This window comes from Diceros bicornis, chromosome 21 (assembly GCF_020826845.1).
Source record: "Diceros bicornis minor isolate mBicDic1 chromosome 21, mDicBic1.mat.cur, whole genome shotgun sequence".
Taxonomy (NCBI): Eukaryota; Metazoa; Chordata; class Mammalia; order Perissodactyla; family Rhinocerotidae; genus Diceros; species Diceros bicornis.
The window spans coordinates 21,898,472-21,924,179 of NC_080760.1; the positions used below are offsets into that span (position 1 = coordinate 21,898,472).

The following is a 25,708-nucleotide window of genomic DNA, read 5'->3' on the forward strand; positions in this document are numbered from 1 at the left end:
TATAAAAGAGGACTGGGAAGAGAGAAGAGGGAATAGAGCAACTTGAATAATGAATCTGGAGCCTCCTGGGGAGTGCAGTGGCCTTCTCCTCCCTTTTCTACTGCTTTGGAAAGGAATATACTATTCCTCTCTATCAAAAATCAAGTGAAGGGACTCTGAGTTACTTGTAGTGATTAGAGGCTGTAACAGGAAGGGGATAGCATTCTGTTCCCTGGTTAGCCATCTACTGAGTCAGTAGAGTTATTGATCCATCTATCTTTGTGCCTATTTCAACAGAGGAAAAGGTAATTGGAAAGGGAGTGGGAGTAGGGGATGCATGGGTAGGGAGCAGCCTGTATTTCCATGTGTGGAGTAGGAAGGAATGTGTAAGTATGTTATTCATGAATGGCAAGACTATGTAGCAATAACAAGCAACTCTAAAATCGCAATGCTTAATGTACAAAAACAGTTACTTCTTGCTCATATGTTGTGTGGTATATTGTGGTACTGTGGGTAAGGGTGACTCTCTAGAGCAATTGCCTCCATACGGTTCAGCTGTACCAACTCTATCATCTTTCAGCTGCACTATCTAGTACATATGGGCAGAGGAAGAGAGACTGGAGAATTGGGCATGTTTTTTTTTTTTACCACCTCAGCCCAGAAATGATACACTTTCCCTCAGAACTCATTGGACGGGATCAATAACTTGGCCTCTTCCATTTGGAAGGGGAATGAGAAGTACAGTCTTCTGTGTGCCCAGAAGGGAAGGAAAATTTGATATCACAAGATTCTAGCAAAATCTAACAGGATGAATTTCCTATAGGCGAAAACGACATCATGGAAGGTGGCTACACTTGAGCTATTCTAGGTGTCTTTATGGAATGGGAAAGATAGTTGAATACACTGATTGGAGAAAAATAACAACATTTTCGTATTTATTCCCTGGCAAGCTGAGACAGCTCACTAAACTGTACACATAAAGGACTGGAGGGTTTTAAGAGTACAGGTTCTAGAGTAAAACAAACTGGGCTCAAATTCAGGCTCTGTCACTCCCTAATTGTTTTCTTTTATTTAAGGTCTCTAAGTTTCACTTTCCTTATTTGTACAAAGGGTATTATAATAGAACCTTTTTCATAGAGTGTTTGTTAGAAGTAAATGAGATAGTGGAGTAAATCACCATGCATAGTATTTAGCAGATAGGAAGTATTCAGTAAATGTTAATGGCCATTGTTGTTGTTAGGCATTTGGGGGCTTAGGGAAAGGATGCACTAGGAAGTAAACTAGGGATAAAGAAAAAGATGTGGGAGAATGTGCTTGACAAATTTTTTTTTAATTCAACATCTCTTCTAGGTTCAAGTAAAGGAAAGAAAATTTGCTTTTCATACAATTGGCCTCTGCATTCCCAGTAAGCAGAAATATCCAAAAATAATACCTTTCATCATTGAGCACTTATTGTCTGCCAGGCATTGTGTTAAGTACTGAACATATATTATCTCATTTAATGTTTATCACATTTCTTATTCCCATTAATAGATCAGGAAACTGAGGTCACACAACTACTAATCACAGAGCTAAGTTTAAAACTGAGTCTGCCTATTATCTAGTTAAAGTGGTGATCAGATTTTCATTCTTTATAAGCAGCTATGAATATAGTACAGTTCTACTGTGGAATAAGACATAAAGTAATGTAACATATAACATCTCATGCATTATAATTATTAATTGGGCATATAGGTTAAGCACTTAACTGCAAGTGCTTACTTTTTGTAACCAAATCTGTTATTTTCTAGTTTTCAAAATTTATTTGTTAATTTGCCCAGCTCTTTCATTGGCTCTAAGATTTACAGTTTTCTGATATCATGTACCTTTCACGTATGAGGAGTGTTCACATATAGCATAGTATTTAAGAGCTTAAGCCTTGGAACCTGAAGAGCTAGTGTTGATGTTCACCAGCCAAAGACAACCAGGAACACATCTCTAGTCAAACAAAGCTGAGTTTTATTATTTGCTACAGCAAGGGAGGCCACACACCTTGTGAAATTGCCAGGCATCTCAGCAAGATAAGGTTAAGGGAAGCCTTTATAGGACTTGAATTGGTAATAGGTGATTTGGGGGAGGATTCAAAGAAATGGGGGACTATGTTGAGTTGGATGCTGTTAGAAAGCGGGGGCAGTGTGAATATCTTAATTTTTATCTAGGAGGTGAGAGAGACAGAACAGCACTAGAGCTGTTACTAGAGAAGAAGCAATAGTCACTTTTGCAGCTAGGGGAGGGAAATGTTTGGTTATTTTGCTTGCCCAGTGTCTTTGCTTTTATCTCTGTTCAGACTTGATGATGGAGTGGTATTGTTTTACCTTATTCCATAATAGTCACAGAGAGTCCTTATCTGGCGTTGATAGTCTGTGAAATTGTTTACATTTACCAGGGTGATACCAGAGCAACTAGGCCAGCTACAAGCTGATAGGGCAGCTTTTTCTCTTACTACTTTTAAATTCTTCCTCTGCCGTTTACCAGCTGTGTTATTTTAGGCGGGGTAAATAACTTTGCACTCAGTTTACACATCTGAAAAATGGGGTGATGGTAATAGTACTTTCTTCATAGGATTATTTTGAGAGATGAATGAGTAGATATATGTAAAATGTCCAGAACACTACCTGGTATATAGTCAGTGCTCAGTTTAGTTTAACCACCACCACTACCACCACAATACTAATAGTAATAATAAAAACAATAATTCATAAAACTCTTCATCACACATGTTAACTTATGGCATAATGTGTTCAAGCATTTATATCCACTATAGAAATATAGTCTATCAAGTGGACAAAGATACTCATGTTGGCTAGTCAGGGCATCTTTTGTTCGGTGATGGAGAAACACTGCCAGATTCTTACTGTTTAGTGTCATTTATTAAATATTGGACAATAGAACAAATATTTTCCTATAAACGTATATTTGTAGGAAAAATATATATTTGCAGGAACATATCTTTCTTCTATTCTAAATCTTATTCATTTAGTCCCTCAAGAAAAAAATTCATAGTCAACTTTTGTTTCTTTCTTTTTCCTTACCTCCTATATCTAATCTGTCACAAAGTTTCACAGGTTTAACCTCCCAGATGTATGTTGTTTCATTCTCTTCTCTCTGCCTTAGTTAAGGACCTCACAATTTCTTACGAGGATCATTGGAATAATCCAGTTGATCTTCCTCCCACTAGACTTGTTCCTGTCCCTTGGTTTAACCAGACTATTACATGAGTTCACTTGCTAACACAAACCATCTGATGACCTCTTCTTTGTCTACAAAGATAAAAGTCCAAAATGCTTATCATGTTACGTGAGCCCTTTTTAATCTTCACCCTGCTTTCATTTCTGGTTTTCCTGATTTTCTGTTTCTACTTAACTCTTCTCTATATTTTATATTTTGTGTCATTTCAAATTCTTTGTGCAAAGAATTATAGTATAAATATTTCCAATAAATAAAATAATTTAAAAGGGATTTTGCATAATATAGAAATCTAGAATAATGAAAAAATGAGAATAATTCTTTATTGGGGATACCTCAAGATATAGATTCGGTTATATAATCTAGTGCTACCTAGTGGTAACTACCTTCAGTTTTCTCTATGTGACCCACTGGGGAACTTTAAATGCAGTTTGACACCTTCTTTCCCTGCCTACTGTCATTACACTAACCACTGGACCTTTGGAAATCGTAATTACTAAGATTTTTTAAAGCTCCAGCATGTTCTGATTTCATAAATACATTTAAACTCTGTCACAACATGAAACTCAAACAAAAGAGGCTAGGATTGGGGGTGGAATGCCATATTCAAAGAATTGCAGAGATTTTCGGGTGCTTTTAAATTAAAACTGGAGGCGTTTATTTTCCTATTTTTAGTTCTTTTGAAATGTAAAATTAGCTCTATAGTTATCAATGACTGAGAAAGAATTCTTTCTTCCTCCCTTACTCTCTTCCTTTCTCAAACAGTCAGCCTTTACATTAGGTATTCTTTGCACTAATGAACTGAAGTCTCCAGATGAAAAATGATGGCTGTTTGGCTAATCATTGCACTTTTTTTCTAGGCTCTTGTTTAGCTGAACAGTGGGAAATCAGCAGTGATGTGCTGGTAAATATTTGACAATCAGCTCTCTAAAGAAAAAATACTGATTTATAGCATTTGCCAATTTTCATGATGTCAATATTCCCAATATGGCTAATTTTAAGTTACCAGTATGACATCACTGAACACAGAGTTGGGGGGAGATGCTTACAATAGGTCTTGGCTCCGTCGTGCCACTGAATAAGAAAGTATGACCTGTGCTATAGTATTCTGCCTCTTTTATTTGAAATCACTCTCTACTTGGCTTATACTTCATTAGACAACTTGCATGTATTTTCTGTTCCTAGACTTTTTTCACTTATGGTAGCCTCTTATTTACTTTTTCATTTTCTGCTGAAATAGCAGCCAGGTTACTAGTGACCCAGATGCCTTAGAATTCTCACTAGAGACAAGTCTCTCTCTGGCCTCACTTAGCATTGTGTTTAGCTATGTGTAATAAGTCTCATAACCACAATGCTTAAATAAAGAAGGAGTTTATGTTTTTCTCACGTGAAAACAAGTCTGGAGATAAATAGCTCAAGGATTATACAACTACTCAAGGAAGTCAATGGAGACCTCTGCTCTTTTTTGCTTACCGTCCTGCTACCCACGGTGTGTGGCTTTCAAACTCGTGGTTAAAAGAGAGATGTTGAGTCATAGGCAGCAGGACCACATTCCAGTCAAAAAGGAGGAAGGGCAAAGTATGACAGATATATGCCAGCTGGGTCTGTTTCTTTTCATTAGGAATACATAGCTTTCGTAGAAGCTCTACCAAGTGAACTTTTATCCAAATCTTATTGGCCTGAACTATGGGCACATCATTGCTCTGAATAAAATTAGAATTCTATTTGTAAGAAAGAAAAGAGATTAGATATTCAGTAGTCAACCAACTGTGTCTGCCACATTCTCTTTTGCCTTTGGTTGACTCAATCCTATGAATGCTATATAGCTATAATTCCTTACTACTATCTCATCAACTTACAGTTTAAACAAAGTGTTATTTTGAACTCTAAATCATGAAGTCCTGTGTTCACTAGAGCTGCTTTAACTTAACGCAATTCTAGACTTAAATTCTAGTTCTAGAGTTTTGGTAGGATACCCTTCTTCCTTACTCCTATGTTTCCTTCCATGTGGAGAGAGCTGCTTTAGACGAATATTCCTGGTTTCCCTGTACTCCCTGTTCTACTGAGCCCTTGAGGATAAGGAAGTGAGCAGAAGTAGCACTTTCTTTTTCTCTCCTGTTTTTCTTGGGAATAAGCTGCTCACAGAGAACATGGATTCTCTCTTGTTCCTTCCTTAAGCTTTACAGGGACAGGCTGTAAAATAAATAGTCTTAGACCAGTGTTGTGTGTGCCTGATAGGTGTGATGATTCTGAGGCTTAGTATTAGGAAGCCCACTTTTACACAGATAACAGGACAATTCTCCAATTTCAGGTTTACCAGTAACAGAAGTTAACATTTTACGTGCTGTCTAACTCTTTTGTGTATTTCCAAATTAGCTTAGAAATTGGCTGGGGGATAGTTTAATGTGAATTACTCTAAAAAAGCAGCTTGTTGCTGTTGCTTGAGACATATTGAGTGTGATTTGTTTTTATCACTTTCTAGCCTTCAATAGAACAAGTCAAATATCATGATTATCATATTAAATTTAATATTAAACATGCAATCTTGTAATTTTTAATCTCAGAAAAGAATTTGATCTCATTAAATGACTGCTTTTAGTGTAAAACTGGAAATACTTTAAAGAAATCATATGGGTTTCGTCCATAAGGGTCCCAGAGTACTTACTTTTCACAAAGGAAAAACCAATTTCCGTAGAAACTGAGTTCATAAACATCATGACAGCTGATGAAAAAGTAACATACAGACTATTTAGAGTCTGTTTCACAGATTCTGTGTTAGCCAAGTTTTTAGTTGCAAATAATAGAAAACCCAACTGAGACTGGCTTAAAAAATAAAGGGAATTTATTGTTTTACCTGATTGAAAACTCCAGAGGTACATGTTGCATCAGGTGAGGACTGATCCTGAATCTCATATAACATGACTCAGGACCTAATCTCTTTCTTTCTATTTTTATTGTCATTAAGTGGATATTGACTCCATTTTGAGAAGATTCCTCCAACTCATGACCCTAAATTGACTTCCAGTAGCTCTGAGAGTTACACAAATCCTCTATCATAAAACCGGAAACCTGTGTCTCAGCACTGTCAGATGAATGTCCTTAGGAGTCACTGTGATTGGACCAGCTTAGGTCATTGTGCTAGTCATTATGCATAGGGATGGTACTTGCAGGGATAGTACTCTGTTAATCATAGCTCACCACTAGGGCAAGTGAGGCCAAGTCAATCCAAACCACAAAGCTGAGAATAGAGGAGACATTCCTTCCCTTCCAAGAAAGAAGAAAAATAGAAGATAGAGGACCAATCAACAAATAATCATTACAGTTGTTTCCAGAGTACGTTTCATATTTTCTTCATTCAGAAGACTTTAAATAATACAAAAATTCACCTATCTTTAGCTTGTTACCTAACACATTTTTAGAGAATTGGCATAAATTAAAGGTTAAGTAAGTAATTTCACAGTATGATATTATTTTCTGTCACTTTTAAGATTGGTAAGGAAACTTTCCTATAAAAGTGTTAAAAAAGCATTAATTATCTGGGGGAATTTGTATTAAAAAACACATCCAGGGGCCGGCCCTGTGGCTTAGCGGTTAAGTGCATGCGCTCCGCTGCTGGCGGCCCAGGTTCGGACCCCAGGCGCGCACCACGCACCGCTTGTCTGGCCGTGCTGAGGCGGCGTCCCACATACAGCAACTAGAAGGATGTGCAACTATCTACTGTGGCTCTGGGGAGCAAAAGGGAAAAAAAAAAAGGAGGAGGATTGGCAATAGATGTTAGCTCAGGGCCCGTCTTCCTCAGCAAAAAGAAGAGGATTGGCATGGATGTTAGCTCAGGGCTGATCTTCCTCACAAAAAAACAAAACAAAACAAAACAAAAAACATGTCCACATTAGAAAGAAAGTCCTAACTCCAGTGTCTAATCTGGTGTCTCGTCATCCTCATGTCTCAGACATGCCTCTTTGTTGATATCCTTCTTTTAATGTTGTGTTTTAAAAGAGAGCATCATGTTTTAAATATTATCAAACCACACAAAAACACTTGTTGAAATTTAACAGCCTTCTTTCACAAAGCTCAGCCCTCCCAGTGTCTTCCATCACATTCTGTGTCTACTTACTCGAGGCCTAGCTCTAGCAAGCATCATATTTTCTTTTCCTGGCTATAACAGATCACTGGCGAAGGAAATTTGTAGAAGACTGTGAGGGGAAAGCTGGTAAGATGCTAAGAGGGCTTTATTGAAGGGAGAATTACTTCAAGGAAAAGAGCAGAATTATTAAATTATTAATTTAAATAATTATTGAATTATTAATTAAAAGGAGAATGTTTTATGGAAGTTTTGCCATGTGGGGTACAATGCTATCTTCTCTACCTCCTCAGTAAACTTTCCTTAAAATTTCTGTCATGTTTTAATGCTTTTGTAGTGTAGATATATGGATTTTGGGCAGACTTTCTGAGGCTGGGAATGGAGTGAAAACAATGGTACCCCAAGGTGTAATTGTATATGTACCACTTTTGAAGACAATCTCCTAGAGTGCACTTTACAGTATTTTCCTGGTCTTAAAGAATTAGCAAGAGTATTTATCTTGAAGGGAGTACACTGCATCTGTAAACAGTGGGGCTGATTGATGCCTAATGTGAAGTAAGGCAGTATTGGCATAGATAGCTAAGGAACACCAGCATATCATGCTGGCATGCAGATGTTAGTTGCTGTTTTCTGAGTTTGGGAAAGAAAATTCTGTTAACTGGAAGCTAAATTGGGTTTCTTTAATTGATCTAATTGAGTCAGATCTGAATGTGCAGATCATGTAGAAATAATTTATGTCAGTTCCTTCAGCTTTGTGTGGAGATACATAACATGCTGTGTGTCTACTTATTGGCATGTAAACGTACAGGAGTTGTACAGGAAGAATTCTATTACTGCAAATACTGGTAATGATAGTTCCCACATTTAAATAAAATATACTTTGTTTTTTGTTTTTGTTTTGTCTTGGTAGTTGCTTCAAACAGTACTGTATTGATTTGGTTATCATGAATTCTTTTCCAAGAAACATCTTGTTTAGCAAGTGCTTTCTTTGTACCTGTCACCTCTGAAATAATTTGATTGAGTTGTATTCTCATGCAGATTAGTGGCAGGGTAATTGACAGAGCTGTAGCTCTATTTTTCAAAGATTCTTTCTTTTCTGCTACTAAGAAACAGCTTTTCTTTAACTCCTCACCTCTCCCTATCTCAAGCAATGCAGTTTTCTCCACATCTCTGAAAAAAACCACTTAAATTCTCCAATCGCTCTTAAAAATCAACAAAATAGCACAAAAAAGATTCAGTAGTTGGGAGAGTTAAGAGGTTGACATTCTCAAGACTCATGCACTGAAGGCTCGTTTTTTGCTTGTTTACTTGAGAGTAGTATTTTGGGTAATTTGTGAGTTTATTTTTCAAAGTAAAATACAAATAAAGAAAACAACTAGTGTAAGTTTTGGCTAATTCTATCAAGTTTATATTGTAGATAGGTGGTCTAATTGGGCAAATGAAATTTGTTTTTAACACAGTGTAAAAAAATACCTTGCTTATGTAGCTTTATTTTCTTATTCAATAAATATTTGTTGAGTATCTACCGTGTGCCAGGCATTTGGAAATAAAGTGACCAAAACAGAGATCGCTGCCTGTAAAATTTACAAATGAGGCGACAGAGAGTAAACATGACCAATAAAAAATATACCATAATTAGAAGGTGATAAATGTTATGTAAAAGATAAAAAAGTAAAGCAGGTGAATGGGATAGGAATTAGGGGTGCTGGGGGTGGAGGCGGAGATTGAAGTATTAAGTAGGGTGGTCAAGGTAGGCCTCGTTGAGAAAGTGAGATTTGAGGGAAGACTTGAAGAAGGTCTCTACTGACTGGAAAACTAGAAAGTACCTCTACTGTGCTGATCTGGAGGAACAGCATTCCAAGCAGAGGGAGTTGCCAGAGCAATGGTCCTAAAGTAAGAGCTTGCAGGGAAGCCACTGTGGCTGGATCTGAGTGAGCCAGAGGCAAGCAGTAGGGGAGGAGGCCAGAGAGTAGTGGGTGCCAGATCTCATAGGAAATGGGGAGTGAAGGGATTCAAACATATTAGTGATACAATCTGACTTACATTCTTGCTGCTGTGTTGAGACTGAGCTGTAGGAGGATAGAGTAGAAGCAAGGAGACCATTTAGGAAGGTTGTGCAGTAATTCACATGAGAAATGGTGGTGACTTCGCCAGGCTTGTACTAGTGGAGGTGGTGAGAAGTGTTTGGGTTCTGAGTATATTCTGAAGATAGATCCAGCAGAATTTTCTCATGGGTTGGTATGAGCGACTGGATGGAAAGAATTGCCATTAACTGAGATGGAAAACGCTGCTGCTACTTAAACCCACTTATTTGTATTTTCCATATTTTAAAGCACTGTATGATTCTTTTTCCTAATAAGGAAATAAACGCTTAAGATGAAAATTAATTATATACGTTTGGTTTGCAGATAAGCAGCATCTATTTTTTTCTTTGGTATATACCTCTAGATGTGTTTGTTTTCTTTTATAGGAAGAGATTTCTCTTCTCTGAATAGCTGTGGTTTTAGGTCCTAGCCAAAAATCTGTTAAGTTATCTCCTTGGAGAATATAGAAAAAGGAGGAATGAATGGAATAGGTGTATTAAACCAGTCACTGGAGTTCAGTAAAGGAACTATAATATTAAAAGGATATAAAGGGTTTCAGGGGAGAATGGAATAAAATAGTTCTTTCTGGGGGCTTTCACTGATGATTATGGAAGGTAATTGTTAGCTGAACTTGTTTATACTTTTTTTCCTCTTCTATTTCTTCCGTCTTACTCATTGTACTTCTTTATATTGTTTTCAATAAATCTTTCTTTATTGTAGGATTGTTTCTAAGGCTGCCCTAGACTCAGATAGAGCACCTTAAAGAAGGGAATAAAATCACTACAGGTTTAAATTATCTTCTAGTATAGAATGGTTCCCTGTCTTTGTGACTGTTTCTGACATGGCAATTTGGGGAGGGATAGTGGGGAGGGCGGAGTGCCACAGTGAGTTCCTATAAGAGAACATCATGTGCACCATTTTCTAGAGATTTGAATATACAAGGTCTTCATCTTTCAAATATAAGTTGAAAATCTTGTCATGAATAAAAAAATTGGTTTAAACTGGTAATTGGTTCATAGAATCATTTTGTTATTTTGTACTTCTGAAGAAGTCAATGGATTCTAAAGTTATAATTGTTCTCATGAAAACTTTTTAAACCCCAAATTGGGTCTTCATAATTTTCAATGCATGGGAAACACTTACCTAGGGAATTAAAAAAGTGTAAAAGTAAAGAGTTGAAAAAGGGGAAAATAGTCCTAAAAGGACAACGTAACTCTTGAAGGGTAGGGAGGAGGAAATTGGAGACCTAGACAGATTGGTAGAGAGTAAGGGAAAGCAGTAGCGACATTAGAAATTACATGAATAGAAGTCTGGGGTGGGCAAGTAAGAGGCACTAGAAACAAGGTTAATGGTAGAGGAGAGGCTTGACAGCAGAGTGTGCATTATAGTTGGCAGAACACTGCCAAGAGAACTTAGTGAGGTGGTAAAAGTGAATGGAAGGAAAAGTCAAGAAGAAGGTTTGCTATCGTAGCATCAACTGTAATATTGTTTCTGAAATCTTCTGGCCTTATCAGCTTGGAAGAATCAAAATATTCTGTGAATTTTTTATTCAGTTTGATATGAACTGTGGGGTCTAAGTGGTTGAATTTTATTATTGGTTAGCATTGCTATGAAAATTAGTTATCTTGAGTTTTTATTTCATTTCTGTTTGAATTCTCAAGTCTTTATTAGGAATCTCAGATGGTAAAAATGATTTTATTTGTCCCTGCTCCCCCCCCCCCCCAATCTCTGCAAGATCTATACTTAATTCTAGGAGAGAATTCTGTAGATGAATACTGCACGAATAGTTGAATGGTGCTAGCACGTATTCCTAGATATTCATTTAAACTTAAAATTCAGGAGACCAAAAAACAGCACAGTACTTTTGCATGTCTCCCCACTCTTCAAACATAGGCCTTTTCTCAATTTTATGTAAGTTTATTTGGAATCACTCAAATATAATTCTCAGAAGTGTAATATTAACATCTAGGTAATTGGCTTTGGTAGAAAGGAATCTGTGGTGCTATCTTCTTCCCTATTTTTTATTTTTTTGGATGACTGAATAGACGTATTGAGAAGTTAAGTGATAAAGTATGAAAAGCTTGATTTAAACTCAGTGTCTAACCAACATGGAACACATTATTTTTTAATTAAATTTCTACAGAAACTGCTACGTCCTGTCCATTACACCTTTGGGGAAGCAGTCTCTTTTTAGTAAAGATTAAGAAACTTCTTATTGAATAATTGAAAAGAAATTATAGAATAGACCTGTTAAACCATCACGTTTTATTATCACTATACATTCTATAGTGAAAGCAGTGCAGTAGACTTATCAGTAACAAGCACAATAAATTTTGTCATTTTAGCAATACTGTGCTTCGTATAGGAGAACGTGGTTTACAAATTTCCTAATCTATCCATTTTAAGTATAGTGCCCAGAAATGGCTTGTATGTAGGATGCATTTGGTGTTCAGTATTGTGAGGCACTAATCAGCTAAGTACCATAATCCTCCTTACAGGGTACATTCTTACTTGACCTGGAGCTATATACAGCCACATAGTAACAGCATTAAAGAATAACTTTTTTCTTAACAGGCCTATCACTAGGGGATTTTATGACTCCATCTGTGAATGAGTGTTGTTTTATGTGTAACTTTTTAGTAATTGTGTTTTGAAATAAAATGATTGTAAGCAAGTAGAGACTTTCAAATCATCTGATTACGGATGGCTCCTATGATTTTGCTGGAGCTAGAAGGATTAAATGAAAGCACTGCCTGGCACAGTGTTGATGTATTTTTGTCAACATGATGCTTCATGCTGGACAGATGTGCACTGTTTGAGCAAAAGGTAAAACTATAAAAATGTGTTAAATATTGTGATATATAAAAAAAGATTGATCTTTTTTAAGTTTTTTTGATGAATATAAATTGTTTAATTTGTTAAAAGCTTTTTGTAGCAGTTATAGGAATGAAACTTGTGTATTTCATGTTTTACAGGATCGTATACTTCTGTTAAATCCTGATTTAATGTGTCTTAACAGCTTCAAATTTCAGAATTTGTTTGCAGTGTTATGTTTAAACTATACGGTTAGCATTCTGTAATTGAGTTAATGAAGTGTCATTTTAATTTATTTAGCAATACCCATGCTTTATAAAGCTTTTTAAAAGATGGAGGGCTTTTTTTTTCAGATTATTGTATTCAAGTGTCATTTTTATTCTTTTATTTTTAAAATGACAATTATTTAATGATCTCTACTAATAAAGATTATGAGTAAAAGATTTGAATTTATAGAATTAGTAATCTTTACATGCTTCACTCTACTTTCAGTGTCATTATGATTCTTAAAAATTGCATGGGTCTTAAGAGTTAAAAATATATGAATATTAAAACTTAATTTTCCATATAACCTTTCGCTGTCCTTATAGATGTTTTCAAATGTTTACTGGATTATATTTTCAGAGACTTGATGATTATTTTATAGTATATATGGTCAGTATTACAAGTGGTATAATAACACAAACCACATAGGATGGTAAAGGTTGTAAATATTAAAATAGAAACATGATGGTAAAACATGGTAAAAACATGATGAATTAATATACAACATCTAAATTGAGACTGCCTTTGGGAAATTTTTGAAAGTGACTTTAATTGGGAAAGAATCTTTTTATTTGGAGTTTTCCTATCAGTAAGTTTGATTTTTAGACACGGAATTTTAAAGAGAATTGGTAGTTTCTTACTCAAACTCTTATGCCTAATTAGAATAACATTTATAATGGAGTATCAAGTGTGAATATACAGCTAGAATATTTAGAAATAGGTTGACTAGTTCATATGACAAAAATTTGTAAGCAATAAACAGAAATGCTACTGATTAAAGTAGATTTAGGATATTTCTGTATGTGAGTTTTTATAACTGGCTCCAATTGAGACCACTATAAAAAGGTGAAAGAGAAAATGATTGCTAACAACCTAGGTTTCAATAAAGAGAAGTAAGATGAACAGATATTAGGTAAAGATAAAGTGAATATAAATATATAGTGGTATTGTTATATCAGAAATAGGGATTGATTGATGTATAGGAGTACAAATTAAGGCACTACATACTGTCACAAATACATTTTATTCTAGAGAAAGGCATAATTTTGGATTCTGCCTCTTAATTTCTCAGAGTCTTTCAAGGATTAAGTGAAATATAACATCTTAGATGAATTGCTCCATTGTTTTGAATGGTAACTTATGGGTTAAGTACTATTAAATGCTTTATGATTGTTTAGAGTAGAGCAGTCTGTAAATTATCATTATATTCTTTTGTGTATTAAATGGTTTCCATCCAATAATAATGCATGCTAAGGCTTACTTACAAAGGCCAGTAGTGAAGATAGAGATTAGAGATATAGTACTTGAATTTTCATGGGTTTTCTTCAGTTCCTGAAAAATTATAGTGTCTAAGAAATATACCAGCTTTAATTTAAAGGAGAGTATATATGAAATAATTCATGATATAGTTGGTAAAAATTGTTTTGACAGAATATTTTAATATTTTGGAGTAATTGATAGCAGATTCTTCATTGTTTGGTAAGAGCATTCTTAGAATAAAATCTTGCCTTGCTTCTAGTATAGCTTTAATATACTATGAGTACTATACCTTAAAGTGTGTTTTTAAAACCCTAATTCCATGTTAAATAATGACAATAGTCATCCCAATTTCAGAAATCATGACCACTGTTCTATTTTTACTTAAATCCAGTACAAATCAGCATCTACAGTATGATTCACATGCTTCAGGCAAATTTCGTAATCTCTAGAACAAAGTGATTCCTGGATTTAATACTGAATTTGATTTTCCTAAGGTATGATTTTTAAAAAGCACTTTGATGGCTTGCTAAGGGCTAATTAATAATAGACTTTCTTTTGCAACTGAAGTCTATAATAAATAAATATTCTTATTTTTCAATAAAATAGAATATACTTCCTGTGTATTAAAGGCACACTATATTCACTTTATTTATACCCTACTTACTTTCAAAAATTTGTGTTAATTCCTCAGAGAATGAAGTGCTTCTTTTCTCCCCCTACCTCTGACCTGTAATACCCAGTGTGATGTTAAATCCCTGTTACTAGAAATCCCTAGTTTACAAAGAGGTTTTGTTCTAAATGTTTATTTGTAAAGTGATTGACACTCAAAATACATTTTGTCAAAGAAGTCATTTTATAAGCAATAGTTGGATTCTAAAGCCCAACAACAAAAGCCAAATTAACATATAATAGAGCTAAATTACACTACTAATACAAGTAGTTCCTTCCTTGCAGTTAAGGTGCTATTACTGCCATGGGAGCAGTAGGGGAAAGAGAAGGACTAGACTATTTTAGCAAATCAGTGGGTTTGAGTATAGAAGAAAAGAGCAAGCCATGAAAAGTAGAGATAATCTAAAGGAGAATTAATCAGTTCTTTAATTAAACAGATGTTTATTGAGCACCTACTCTGTGCCAGCCTCCTTAGATCCAGGTTGCCGGTCCTCATGAAACTTAACATTTTAAAGAGTATTATAGACATTCCTGGATAGAAATGGATAAGATCACCTAGCAAAGAAGTGCAGTGAGGAAGAAGGTCATTGGTAGTTTGAACTGCCTTCAAAATATCTAGTTTCTCCCTTAACATTTTCTGAAAGTTTTTACTTCACTTTCTTGAATGGCCTTAAGTTTCACAGTTTAGAGATTAATTTGTTAGCAATCTTAAGGCATGTAAGTATTTTGATAATGTTATAAAAGCAGTATCCATCCATTCTGATTTAATCTGCTTGTTTTTCTTTTGACTCCCAGCTGAGATTAAGTATAATGGGGAATTGGAATTTACCAGTTTGGGATCATGAAATCTTTTGAAAGGGAGGAGTATGTGAAAAAGACTTAGTGGACTGCTTTTAGGTGGGTTCTGGAGAGGAACTTGGAAAATCCTTGATTTAATAAAACAACAATTAAGAATTCAGCAGATTTCTATGTTATATAATAGCTCTGAGTAAAAGAAAAAAGAAAGAAAAGAATAGCAACTCCATGAGACTATTCAAAATATTTCCTTTATTGTATATTCTATATAAATGGGCTACATTCCATGTGACTACCTTATTCAGGTCTTAGTTCAAAAGTACCCTTTCAGAAAGACCTTCATTTTCAAAAGTAAGTTTCCTCAGTCACTTTTCATAATTTTACCCTGTTTCAATTTTCTTTCATAGTACTTACCACTATATGAAATTACCTTAATTTATTTGTTTATATGCTTACTGTCTGTCTCCCTTACTAGAAGGAAAGCTGCTTGAGGGCAAGGATCTTATGTGTCTTTTCCTTGTTGTATTCCCAGCAACCAAAATCATATCTGGCACATAGTAAGTCCTAAATAAATATTTGATGAATGAATGAATAAATACTGGAGCTACAAAGGTATATTAGACACAGTCCTTTCTGGTTCAAAATTTAAAGTCTACTGGGACAGTACAGAACACTAACTAGATAATTGTAAATAGGATGAATAATATTATGCTGGGAAAATACAAAGGCACAAAAGTGAACTTCAGCTGATGAGCTGTCTTACTGATCTATGGGAATGAGGTAATACAGCTTTCATTTAACAAATCACATTTTACTTCCTTTTTGTGTTTCCAAAATTCATGTACTTATATATAGCTATACAATTTCTATTTAGTCCACATTGAATTTTAGGGAAATTAGAATTTATTTAATTAAACAATCTCTAAATGAAATTTAAAAGAAATTGTTTTCTTATGTACCATATACATTTGAGAAACACTAGAATCTGACTCTTGGAACAATATCAATTTCCTGATATTAAATTAAGTTTATGAATAACTGTTATCATTTTAGAGATAAATATATTAATTAACTTAGATTGGAAAAAGTTGTTATATCATTTTTAACATACCAAAATGTATTTGAATTCCTAACATAAAGTCTGCATCTATTGGAGGTTAGATGGTCAGTTTGAGAAGGAACTGATTTAATTGCTTATTTGTTAGAGTTCCCTAGAGAAATTCTCATTTATCTCAGTTTTTTTTTTTTTTTGGTACAATAAAGTAGGTATAAGTAGCCAGTTAATGAGATGTGAGTATGTTGAAAATTGGCACCAGTCAGTTAATCACTTCTTGACAGGAGTATCCTTATTATTTTTTGCTATGCTTTAAGCTTTCATTCAGGCATATTAACTTGATGAAGTTGTGGTATCAATATTATAAGATCATAGTCCCTAAGAAATGAAAGAGAGTTTTAGAATCATTCAGCTTCTTTAAAATCAAGGGTTGTCTCTTACTCATTTCTGTATTCCTAGTCTATATTATGGTGTGTGGCATTTAGTTCTTACCTAATACATATTTGTTAAAATAATATATGAGTTAATATGTATAATCTATGTCTCTCACTTTAAAGCACAGACCCTCAAAGATTAAATGGCTATATGGGGCCAAATAACTGGTTAATAGCAAAAGTAAGACTAAGAAACTCAGATCCCTTAACTTTAGTGGTCTTTTCATGGTGCATTGCTACCATGTCAGAGTATTTTTTCTTTAGTCGTATGTATAAAAAGAATGACAAAAAAGTAAAATAAATTATGTATAACAGACACACATATATAGGATGTTATGTAGGTTAATACTATAAAATTTATTCTGAGTGCTCTGTTTTGATTGTGTACTTTAAACTGTAGGAGTCTACGGTTTTATGTAACAATCGTAACCTAAAAGATTTGAATTGTCTTAAATGTTTTCTATGTAAATGTAATGATATAAATGTAAAAAAAAAAAAATCACATCCACTTGCTTAATCACAAAACATGTAGGGGAACAGACCAGTTCCTTCATTCACTGCAATACTTTTCCTTTTGTGGTTCTAGCTTAGAGTCTACCCTGGCAATGTGCTTGTGTGAGATTTGAAAGGTGGAGGAGTTACAGAAGTCATTATTTTCAGGCAGCAGTTGTTGGCAGGCAGATGGGCAGATGTGCAAGTGTTAGAGTGTCCTGGACAAGCTCCTGGTAATGACCACCCTAATGCTATAGGCAGCTGAGATAACTGTAGGCCAATTCCCAAAGACTCTTGAGATTCACAGCAGCTTCCTAGAGACCATATTGAGAATCTTTGTTTTTGGTTCTTTAGGCTAAGAACAGCAGCATTAACTTTTCTAGCCTTCATTCCTTAGCTGGTTCAACAGTTGTGTAGCTTTTGCTTCCTGTATTAAAACCTTTACTACCTGGAAAACCTAGAGTGACTTCTGGTTTCCTTAACAAACCCTAATTAATGCATTGTCAGACTGTATTCCAGATATGGGGGAAAGGGATTCGGTGACACAGAGGAGACTTTAGAGGTGAATGATGATGTTGCTGGGTTGGGTCATTCCACATGTATCCTTTCTCTGCTCTTGCTTTTGGGCCAAAAAAAATATTGTCTAAGAAATTCACAACTGAGCTGTCTAATCTTGGTCATCTTTAACTTCAACCGACCCCTTTCTTTCATTATCTCCTGTTCATGTGTCCTTGCAAAATCACCATAACAGATATTCTAAACCTTTTGTGTCATCTTCAGGATTCCAGTCCCATTGCTTCTCATAGCTAGTGGTTGACATTATCTGAGTTTGTGGGAAAGAAGAGGACAGTGAATATTTTGTTGACAAAGAGTATTATGTGTGATTGCAAGGTCCACCGGGTTGTACCAGTGTTAGAGGGATAGTTTGAGAACTTGTAGAGTCTCTTCCTCTGAGGCTGTGAGGAATTATGAAGGGTCAGATGTGAAGACAGAGAAGAGAAGTGTCATCGAGCAGGCCTTAATCTTAATGAAGATGGAGTAAAAATAGCAGTCCTTTCTGACTTCTAGAAAGACTTGCTTCTTTTTGTGATGAATAAATCATTATTGTTGGTATTTATTTAAATTGCTTATCTCAAGTTAGAGCAGTAAAGGATTGGAGATATAATGTTAAGATGAAGATTTAGATGAACCAATACCAGGAGTATTCTAGGTAGATGATGAATGAAAAATGATTTTTAACAGCCAACACTTAGTTTTAGTCAGAAAGTATTCAACTCTTAAGCCAAGTCAGTTTGGCTTTATTATGTTTTCAAGTAACTTGCATATCAAGGTGTCAGGAATAGAGAGAATGGAAGGTGGAATTTTTCTAAGCTTGTGTGTAACAGTTGGAAGATAGGTGAAGTGTATTAAGCTAAGCAAAGAAATTACAATAAAGGCTATTTTGCAGCAGCAGAATATGGTGTTGATTATCTAATTTCAGGGCATAAGTATATTCCATATGTAGTGTGTCAGGCATTTAATAACCATATCAGTAACCAAACCATATCAACCATATCAAATAATCATATCAATCATATGGTTGATATCAACCATATCAACCACTTAATAACCATATCAACTTCTTATTGGAACTGAATAAAAGTAAACTTTTGCTAAAAATTTTGTTATGGCATGACTTTAAAATGAAATTTAAAAAAAAGAAGCCAAAGAACTATTTGAGTTTATCCATCACCCCACCAGTGAATCAGTAAAATGTGAAATTGTTTGAATGTTCCTCTTCTCATTATTCTTTTTCTTTGGTTACTTAGGAAAAGAAGTCCATCAGTCTCCAGAGATCAGAATAGAAGATACGACCAAAGAGAAGAAAGAGAGGAATATTCACAGTATGCTACTTCAGATAGCGCAATGCCTAGATCTCCATCAGATTATGCTGATAGGAGGTCTCAACGTGAACCTCAGTTTTATGAAGAATCTGATCATATAAACTATAGGGACTCCAACAGGAGAAGTCGTAGGCATTCCAAAGAATATATTGTAGGTGATGAGGATGTGGAGAGCAGAGATGAATATGAAAGACAAAGGAGAGAGGAGGAATACCAGGCACGTTATCGAAGTGATCCAAATTTGGCCCGTTATCCAGTAAAGCCACAGCCCTATGAAGAACAAATGCGTATTCATGCTGAAGTGTCTCGAGCAAGGCATGAGAGAAGGCATAGTGATGTTTCTTTGGCAAATGCTGAACTGGAAGATTCCAGGATTTCTATGCTAAGGATGGAACGACCATCAAGGCAAAGATCTATATCTGAACGTAGAGCTGCCTTGGAAAATCAGCGATCTTATTCAATGGAAAGAACTCGAGAGGCTCAGGGACCAAGTTCTTATCCACAAAGGACCACAAACCATAGTCCTCCTACCCCCCGGAGGAGTCCAATACCCATTGATAGACCAGACATGAGACGTACTGACTCACTAAGGAAACAACACCACTTAGATCCTAGCTCAGCTGTAAGGAAAACGAAACGGGAAAAGATGGAGACAATGTTAAGGAATGATTCTCTCAGTTCCGACCAGTCAGAGTCAGTGAGACCTCCACCACCAAAGCCTCACAAATCAAAGAAAGGAGGTAAAATGCGCCAGGTTTCATTGAGCAGTTCAGAGGAGGAATTGGCTTCCACGCCTGAATATACAAGTTGTGATGATGTTGAGATTGAAAGTGAGAGTGTAAGTGAAAAAGGTAAGCACTATATTCTAATCGCACATTTCCCTGTAATTGATTAGATGAGGGTTTTCTTTTTAGGTTGTATTTCTGAGTAAACATTAGTAGTTAGATAGTACTACCTTTATTTTAAAAGATTTTTAATGGTGCTGGCTGTGTGAAGAAATTTCAAGTTATAAAAAGTGAAAATCTTCTGTTGTTCAGGTAGAAAACAAGTCTATTGATTTTTTGTTTTTTAGAATTGTATTTTGCTTTGTTCGTGAAAATTTTCTTGCATTGCTTGTTGGCATATTTTAAAATACCTATCAGCTATAGTTGTAAAAATGCCATTTACTTTTTGTGTTTCCTTTTAAAAGTAACAATATGTTTACTATAGAACATCTGAAAAATTTCTCAAAGGGTCAAGAATGAAATATAAGCTATCCATAATCCTTTCCCTCAAATATAACCATTGTTAACATTCTGTTGTATTTTGTTCCCTTTTTCCTATGCATATATATTTTATATATTTATAAATTTGGTATCATACTATATATAATATTGTATTCTGATTTTTCAATTGATATCATATCATTAGCTTTTTTCCGAGCCATTAGATGTTCTTCAGAAATATGTTTTAAATGGCTGCACTAATATTCCATCATAAGGATGTACCACAAACTATTCCTTTATTTGGGGGCATTGCAGTTGCTTCCAATTACTGGTATAAATAATAATATAATGTTTATCTTTATACATATTTTTTTACCTATATCTCTGAGTATTTCACAAATACATATTTGTGCTTGGATTGTTTTAAGCTTTTGATTCCGATTACCAGCCTGCTTTCCAGAGAGGTTATGACACTCCACACTCCTGTCAGATGTGCTTGAGCTTTCAGTCTTGATGCACCAAATCTTTGTCAGTTGAATAGGCCACAAAAAATACTGTCTCTTTGTCATTTTGATTTGAATTTGGTTGTGAAGTTGAATGTTTTGTATGTTTATTGGTGTTTGATATCTTTTTTATATGAATTATCTGTTCATTCCTTTTATTTCTTCTGCCCATGTTCCTCCTGGGTATTAATTAGTTTTTCCTCTTATTGATTTATGAGCTTTTTATATGGTTAAGATTATACCCATTTAACTGTCATCCATTCCAAATGTATTTCCCATTTTGATGTTTATCTACTAATTTTCTTTGGTCATTTGGAACTATTGAATTTGATATAGCTAAGTCTTTGCATCATTGGTGACTTTTTTCCATCCCTTTTATCCTTAGAAATTCTTTATTCATCCCCAAATCAGTTAAATATTTAACTGTATATTTTCTCATGTTTTTATAAATTGTTTTTATAACCTTTAACTTGTTAATTTTTCTGTAATTTATATTTATTTATTTATTTATTTTTTTTGATGAGGAAGATCAGCCCTGAGCTAACATCCATGCTAAGCCTCCTCTTTTTGCTGAGAAAGACTGGCTCTGAGCTAACATCTATTGCCAATCCTCCTCCGTTTTTTTTTTTCCCCAAAGCCCCAGTAGATAGTTGTATGTCATAGTTGCACATCCTTCCAGTTGCTGCATGTGGGACGCTGCCCCAGCATGGCCAGAGAAGCGGTGCGTCAGTGCGCGCCTGGGATCCAAACCTGGGCCACCAGTAGCGGAGGGCGTGCACTTAACTGCTAAGCCACGGGGCCGGCCCCTCTGTAGTTTATTTTGGTGTATGTCAAAATATACCAGATAGGTGAGTATCTAACATGAATCCCTTGTACCAATGCCGCTTGCCCCACCACCCACAGGCAATTTTCAGACACCATTTGATGAACAGATTTCTTGTTCCTAAGAATCAAGAGGAATCAATAAAAATTCAAGAAGGCAGCTAGATATAAAATTAACGTAGAATTATTTTATACTGTACCAAAAATAATTGGTTAGAAAATACAAATAAAAGGCAGTTCCTGTTCTGAACTAAAAATAGAAAATGTGACTTAAAAATAGCTAATAAGAAATGAGGGGGCCTACATGAAGAAAGCTACAAAACTTTACGGAGTAATATAAAGGAAGATGTGAGTAAAGATTCATTTCATGTTCCTAATTGAGAAGGCTAAATACTATGCAGGTTTTTTCCAAACAATCTCTTGGGGTTAATAACATTCTAATCATAATCCCAATTGGTTCCTTGGAGTATCCTATTTCTAAAGTTAATCTGGAAGGTATAGAGAAGGAAAAACTTAACTCTTTTTTTCTCTCTGTGCATTTTAGGTTCATTGGCTGGGGCCCTGTGCATTAGACTGACAAAAGACAGATTAACAAGAGAAAAACAAACAGAAGTTTGTTATCATGTGCATTATGCATACATATGGGAGCACTCAAAGGGGTGGTTACAATTTGGGCTTTGATAGCATTTTAACAAAAGAACAATAACTTTTTAGAGAGATGACAAGACAAAGGCAAAGGACTTTAAATTTCTAGGGAAGCAAATTGTGGGAAGGTAAGTGTATAGGGGAACTAATGGAAAATTTGGCCTAGCTAGTAAAGTTTGTTATGTGCACTCCTCTGGAGCCATCTCTGGGCTGATAAAGAGTAATTAACTTCTGTCCTTCCTGGTAGAGAGCGTTGGGGGGACACCTTTACAAATTTATACCCTGTTTTCAGGCAGATAGGAGGAGGGCAGAGACCTTTTATTGTATCTGCTTCTTCTCAATTGCCTTCAGCTCAAAATAATCCATATGCCATAGTGGCATATTAAAACAAATTACAAAAACATAGAAAGCACCACAAACCAAGGAGGAAGAGATAAATTATTTAACAAATGGCTTGGGGAAAGTGTGTATACAGTTAAAAAAAATTGAGTTAGAAGCTCATTTCATACAAGTTGCATTTCAATTATAAATAATAAGAAAATTGTGTTTATTGAAATATAAAGATTATGAAGAGAAACTGTAGATCTTAATTTTATCATGGAGCATATAGAAAATTTATTTCCCAGAAGCTGTAATAGTTCCTTAAGTATATGTAACTTCAGTTTGGTCATTTTCCATATTTGCCTGAGTGTATCATAAAACTGAAAAAAAGAGAAAGATAGTTTTGTTATCCTTAGTGGTTTGGCTTAGATTCTATTACATACTTCTATTATTCTTTGCTGAAGTAATGCCTTCACTTTTACCACATAAAGATGTGAAAAAACAACAACCCAGAAATGCATCAAACCAATGCTTGAAAGTTTGGTATCCTTCCAAGGGCCTATACTTTGTTTCAGGAGTTTGAAGTATACACTTATAAAAATCTCACGTAAATAAAAAGCTATGTATGAGTTATATTAAAAATCCTATGTAATACTATTTAGCAAAACTAAAACATTGATCAAATATGGAAAGAAACCAAGTCACTCACATCTGTATTCTCCCCTAACTTGAACTCCTAGTAGACACTATTAGAGATAGTCCTCCTTCTCATGTATCAGTAATTTTTTTCACAGAGTATGTAGTTTCTGCCAACATGTATTTCCAGTGGACAATAGTAATTTAAATTCAGCTTTGGAGGAAGAAATCTAAATAAAATAACCCTTTCTTGTTTGATATTACCCCCGATAGTAGTATTCAGTGAGAAGTAGCTTTTGAAAGACTGGAAAAGTGTGGGGAAAGAGAATAGCATTTTTGATTATTTGTGGGAAAAGTGTCAATCTGATTTGGGAAGAAGCTACTTTTAAAGATATCTAACATTGTGATTCATAGCCATCCTTGGTAGTTAACTAATGTTTGAAAATTCTTCCTAATAATTAAAGAAGTTTTATTAGTGGCATTTTTTCCTGTATATTTATATGTGGATACGTGATTCCGGTGAGAATCAACCAATTTGTAAAAGATAGTCATCCTTTTGCTTTGTTATCCCTAGGCTAAATAACTGCAGAGAGTGTGTTTTACAACTGAGACATCTTTCTCATTATCTTTACTTTTCTGTCCCTTTTCATTCTTGTATGCAACCTTTCAAAAATTTGCAAAAAGCAAATTTGGATCAAGTAATCTAAAGTGTTAACCAACACTGTAGAAATAGCACCGGGCAACATTATCATTGCAGAATGATTCTTTTTTTTTGTTTTATTTTATTTAATTTTTTTTTGTGAGGTAACATCTGATGCCAATCCTCCTCTTTTTTTTTTGCTGAGGAAGATTGGCCCTGGGCTAACATCCATGCCCATCTTCCTCTACCTTACGTGGGACGCCACCGCAGCATGGCTTGAGAAGCAATGTATCTGTGCACAGCCAGGATCGGAACCTGTGAACCCCGGGCCGCCGAAGCGGGAGCACACGCACTTAACCTCTACACCACTAGGCCGGCCTGTGGAATGATTCTTTGTAGGCCTTTGTATGTTATGTTACAGCTTCTACTATGTAGCAGGATCTTTCCTGATCTTTAAATAATAAAATTCCATTGATAATCCACAGCAAGCTTATAGTTTATTCTACTTAAATTTTTTTCTCTGCCGTCCTATTGGCTAGTCTTTTTTTTTTAATCTTCAGCTTTATTTTGCTTTGGTGTCTTTGGCTCTTCTCTTAGACATTTGGATAGATCTTATTATTTTAAATATACAGAATTTCACCCAAATTTGTAGTAGATGTCATTTCACTCACTATGTTCTGTTAAATGATGCTGGTAATACAATCCATGAGTGATTGGACCATTATGTGTATAACAGTAACAGGGAAGTTTTATGGGAAGAGCATGGGTTTGGGAGTCAAAGATGAGCTCAAATGCTGACTGTGTTGTTCACTAACTGCATGATCTTGTCTTACCTATTTAAGCACTCTAGGTCTGTTTTCTTAAGTAGTGTGTTCATTGTTTGGTAATTGTAGAGATCAATATATATATATATACTTGTCAAACAGTAGGCAGTATAAAACATTTTTAGATTACTTATTTAACGTTCTACGATAGTCAAGGATAGTCAAGACTTCTGCAAGACAACTACCAAGAGATTTGGATGAAAGTATAGTCCTGGTCACATGGTTTGTGGTCATTTGTGTTGGTTTCACCTCTTCCAGGATCTGCCTCATGCTGAAGTAGGCTTGTATTTCCAGGCTAAGAAGACTATACTTTTTAACTTGTTGAAATATAATTTTGAGATGTAATCCAATGTCTCACTAAATACTAGACACTTGTTTACTCCTTTTTCTGTCAGATACTTTTTTAGTGCCTGTTACTTGCAAGGTGTTGGCTTGGACCCACTGGAAAATGCAGACATCAATAAGACATTCTTTCTACCCTCAAGAAATTGAGAGTCTCGGGGCCGGCCGGCTGGTGGTGCAGTGGTTAAGTGTGTGCGCTCTGTTTTGGTGGCCCGAGGGTTTGCAGGTTCGGATCCCGGGCGTGCACCAACGTACCACTTGTCAAGCCATGCTGTGGTGGTGTCCCATATAAAGTAGAGGAAGATGGGCACGGATGTTAGCCCAAGGCCAATCTTCTTCAGCAAAAAGAGGAGGATTGGCATTGGATGTTAGCTCAGGGCTGATCTTCCTCACCAAAAAAAAAAAAAAAAAAAAGAAATTGCCAGTCTAAAGTAACTAACAATATAAGCCCATTGTACTGTAAGTACTATAGGACTTCAGAAGAGAGGCATTGGTCATCTCCACTGATTTTGGGTGATTTGTATGTTTTGTAACACTTATCTCTTACACTCAGTATGATATAGTTTGCTTTTCACAATGGTATATCGATTGCTTCCCCGTATTTTGTGTTGGGTTAGAAAATTGCAAACTGAGTTTTCTCTTATTTTGTCTTTGGATTATGAAAAGAAATGTCTTAGATTGCTGATGTCTTGTTATCTCTAAATTTAAATGTTGGGCATCTGTCTCAAAGTTTAAA

The 25,708-nt window shown here is 35.2% G+C and overlaps 1 protein-coding gene across 8 annotated transcripts in view; it reads left to right on the forward strand.

The window, feature by feature from the left end:
* The window catches only part of RIMS2 (regulating synaptic membrane exocytosis 2), a 618,814-nt gene that overhangs the window by 277,117 nt on the left and 315,989 nt on the right, over positions 1-25,708 (forward strand). For all 8 annotated transcript variants that reach the window (XM_058564761.1, XM_058564763.1, XM_058564762.1 and 5 more), the window contains one exon: positions 18,960-19,885. In XM_058564761.1, coding sequence (XP_058420744.1) covers positions 18,960-19,885 — 926 coding nt within the window. The remainder of the gene's footprint in view (positions 1-18,959; positions 19,886-25,708) is intronic.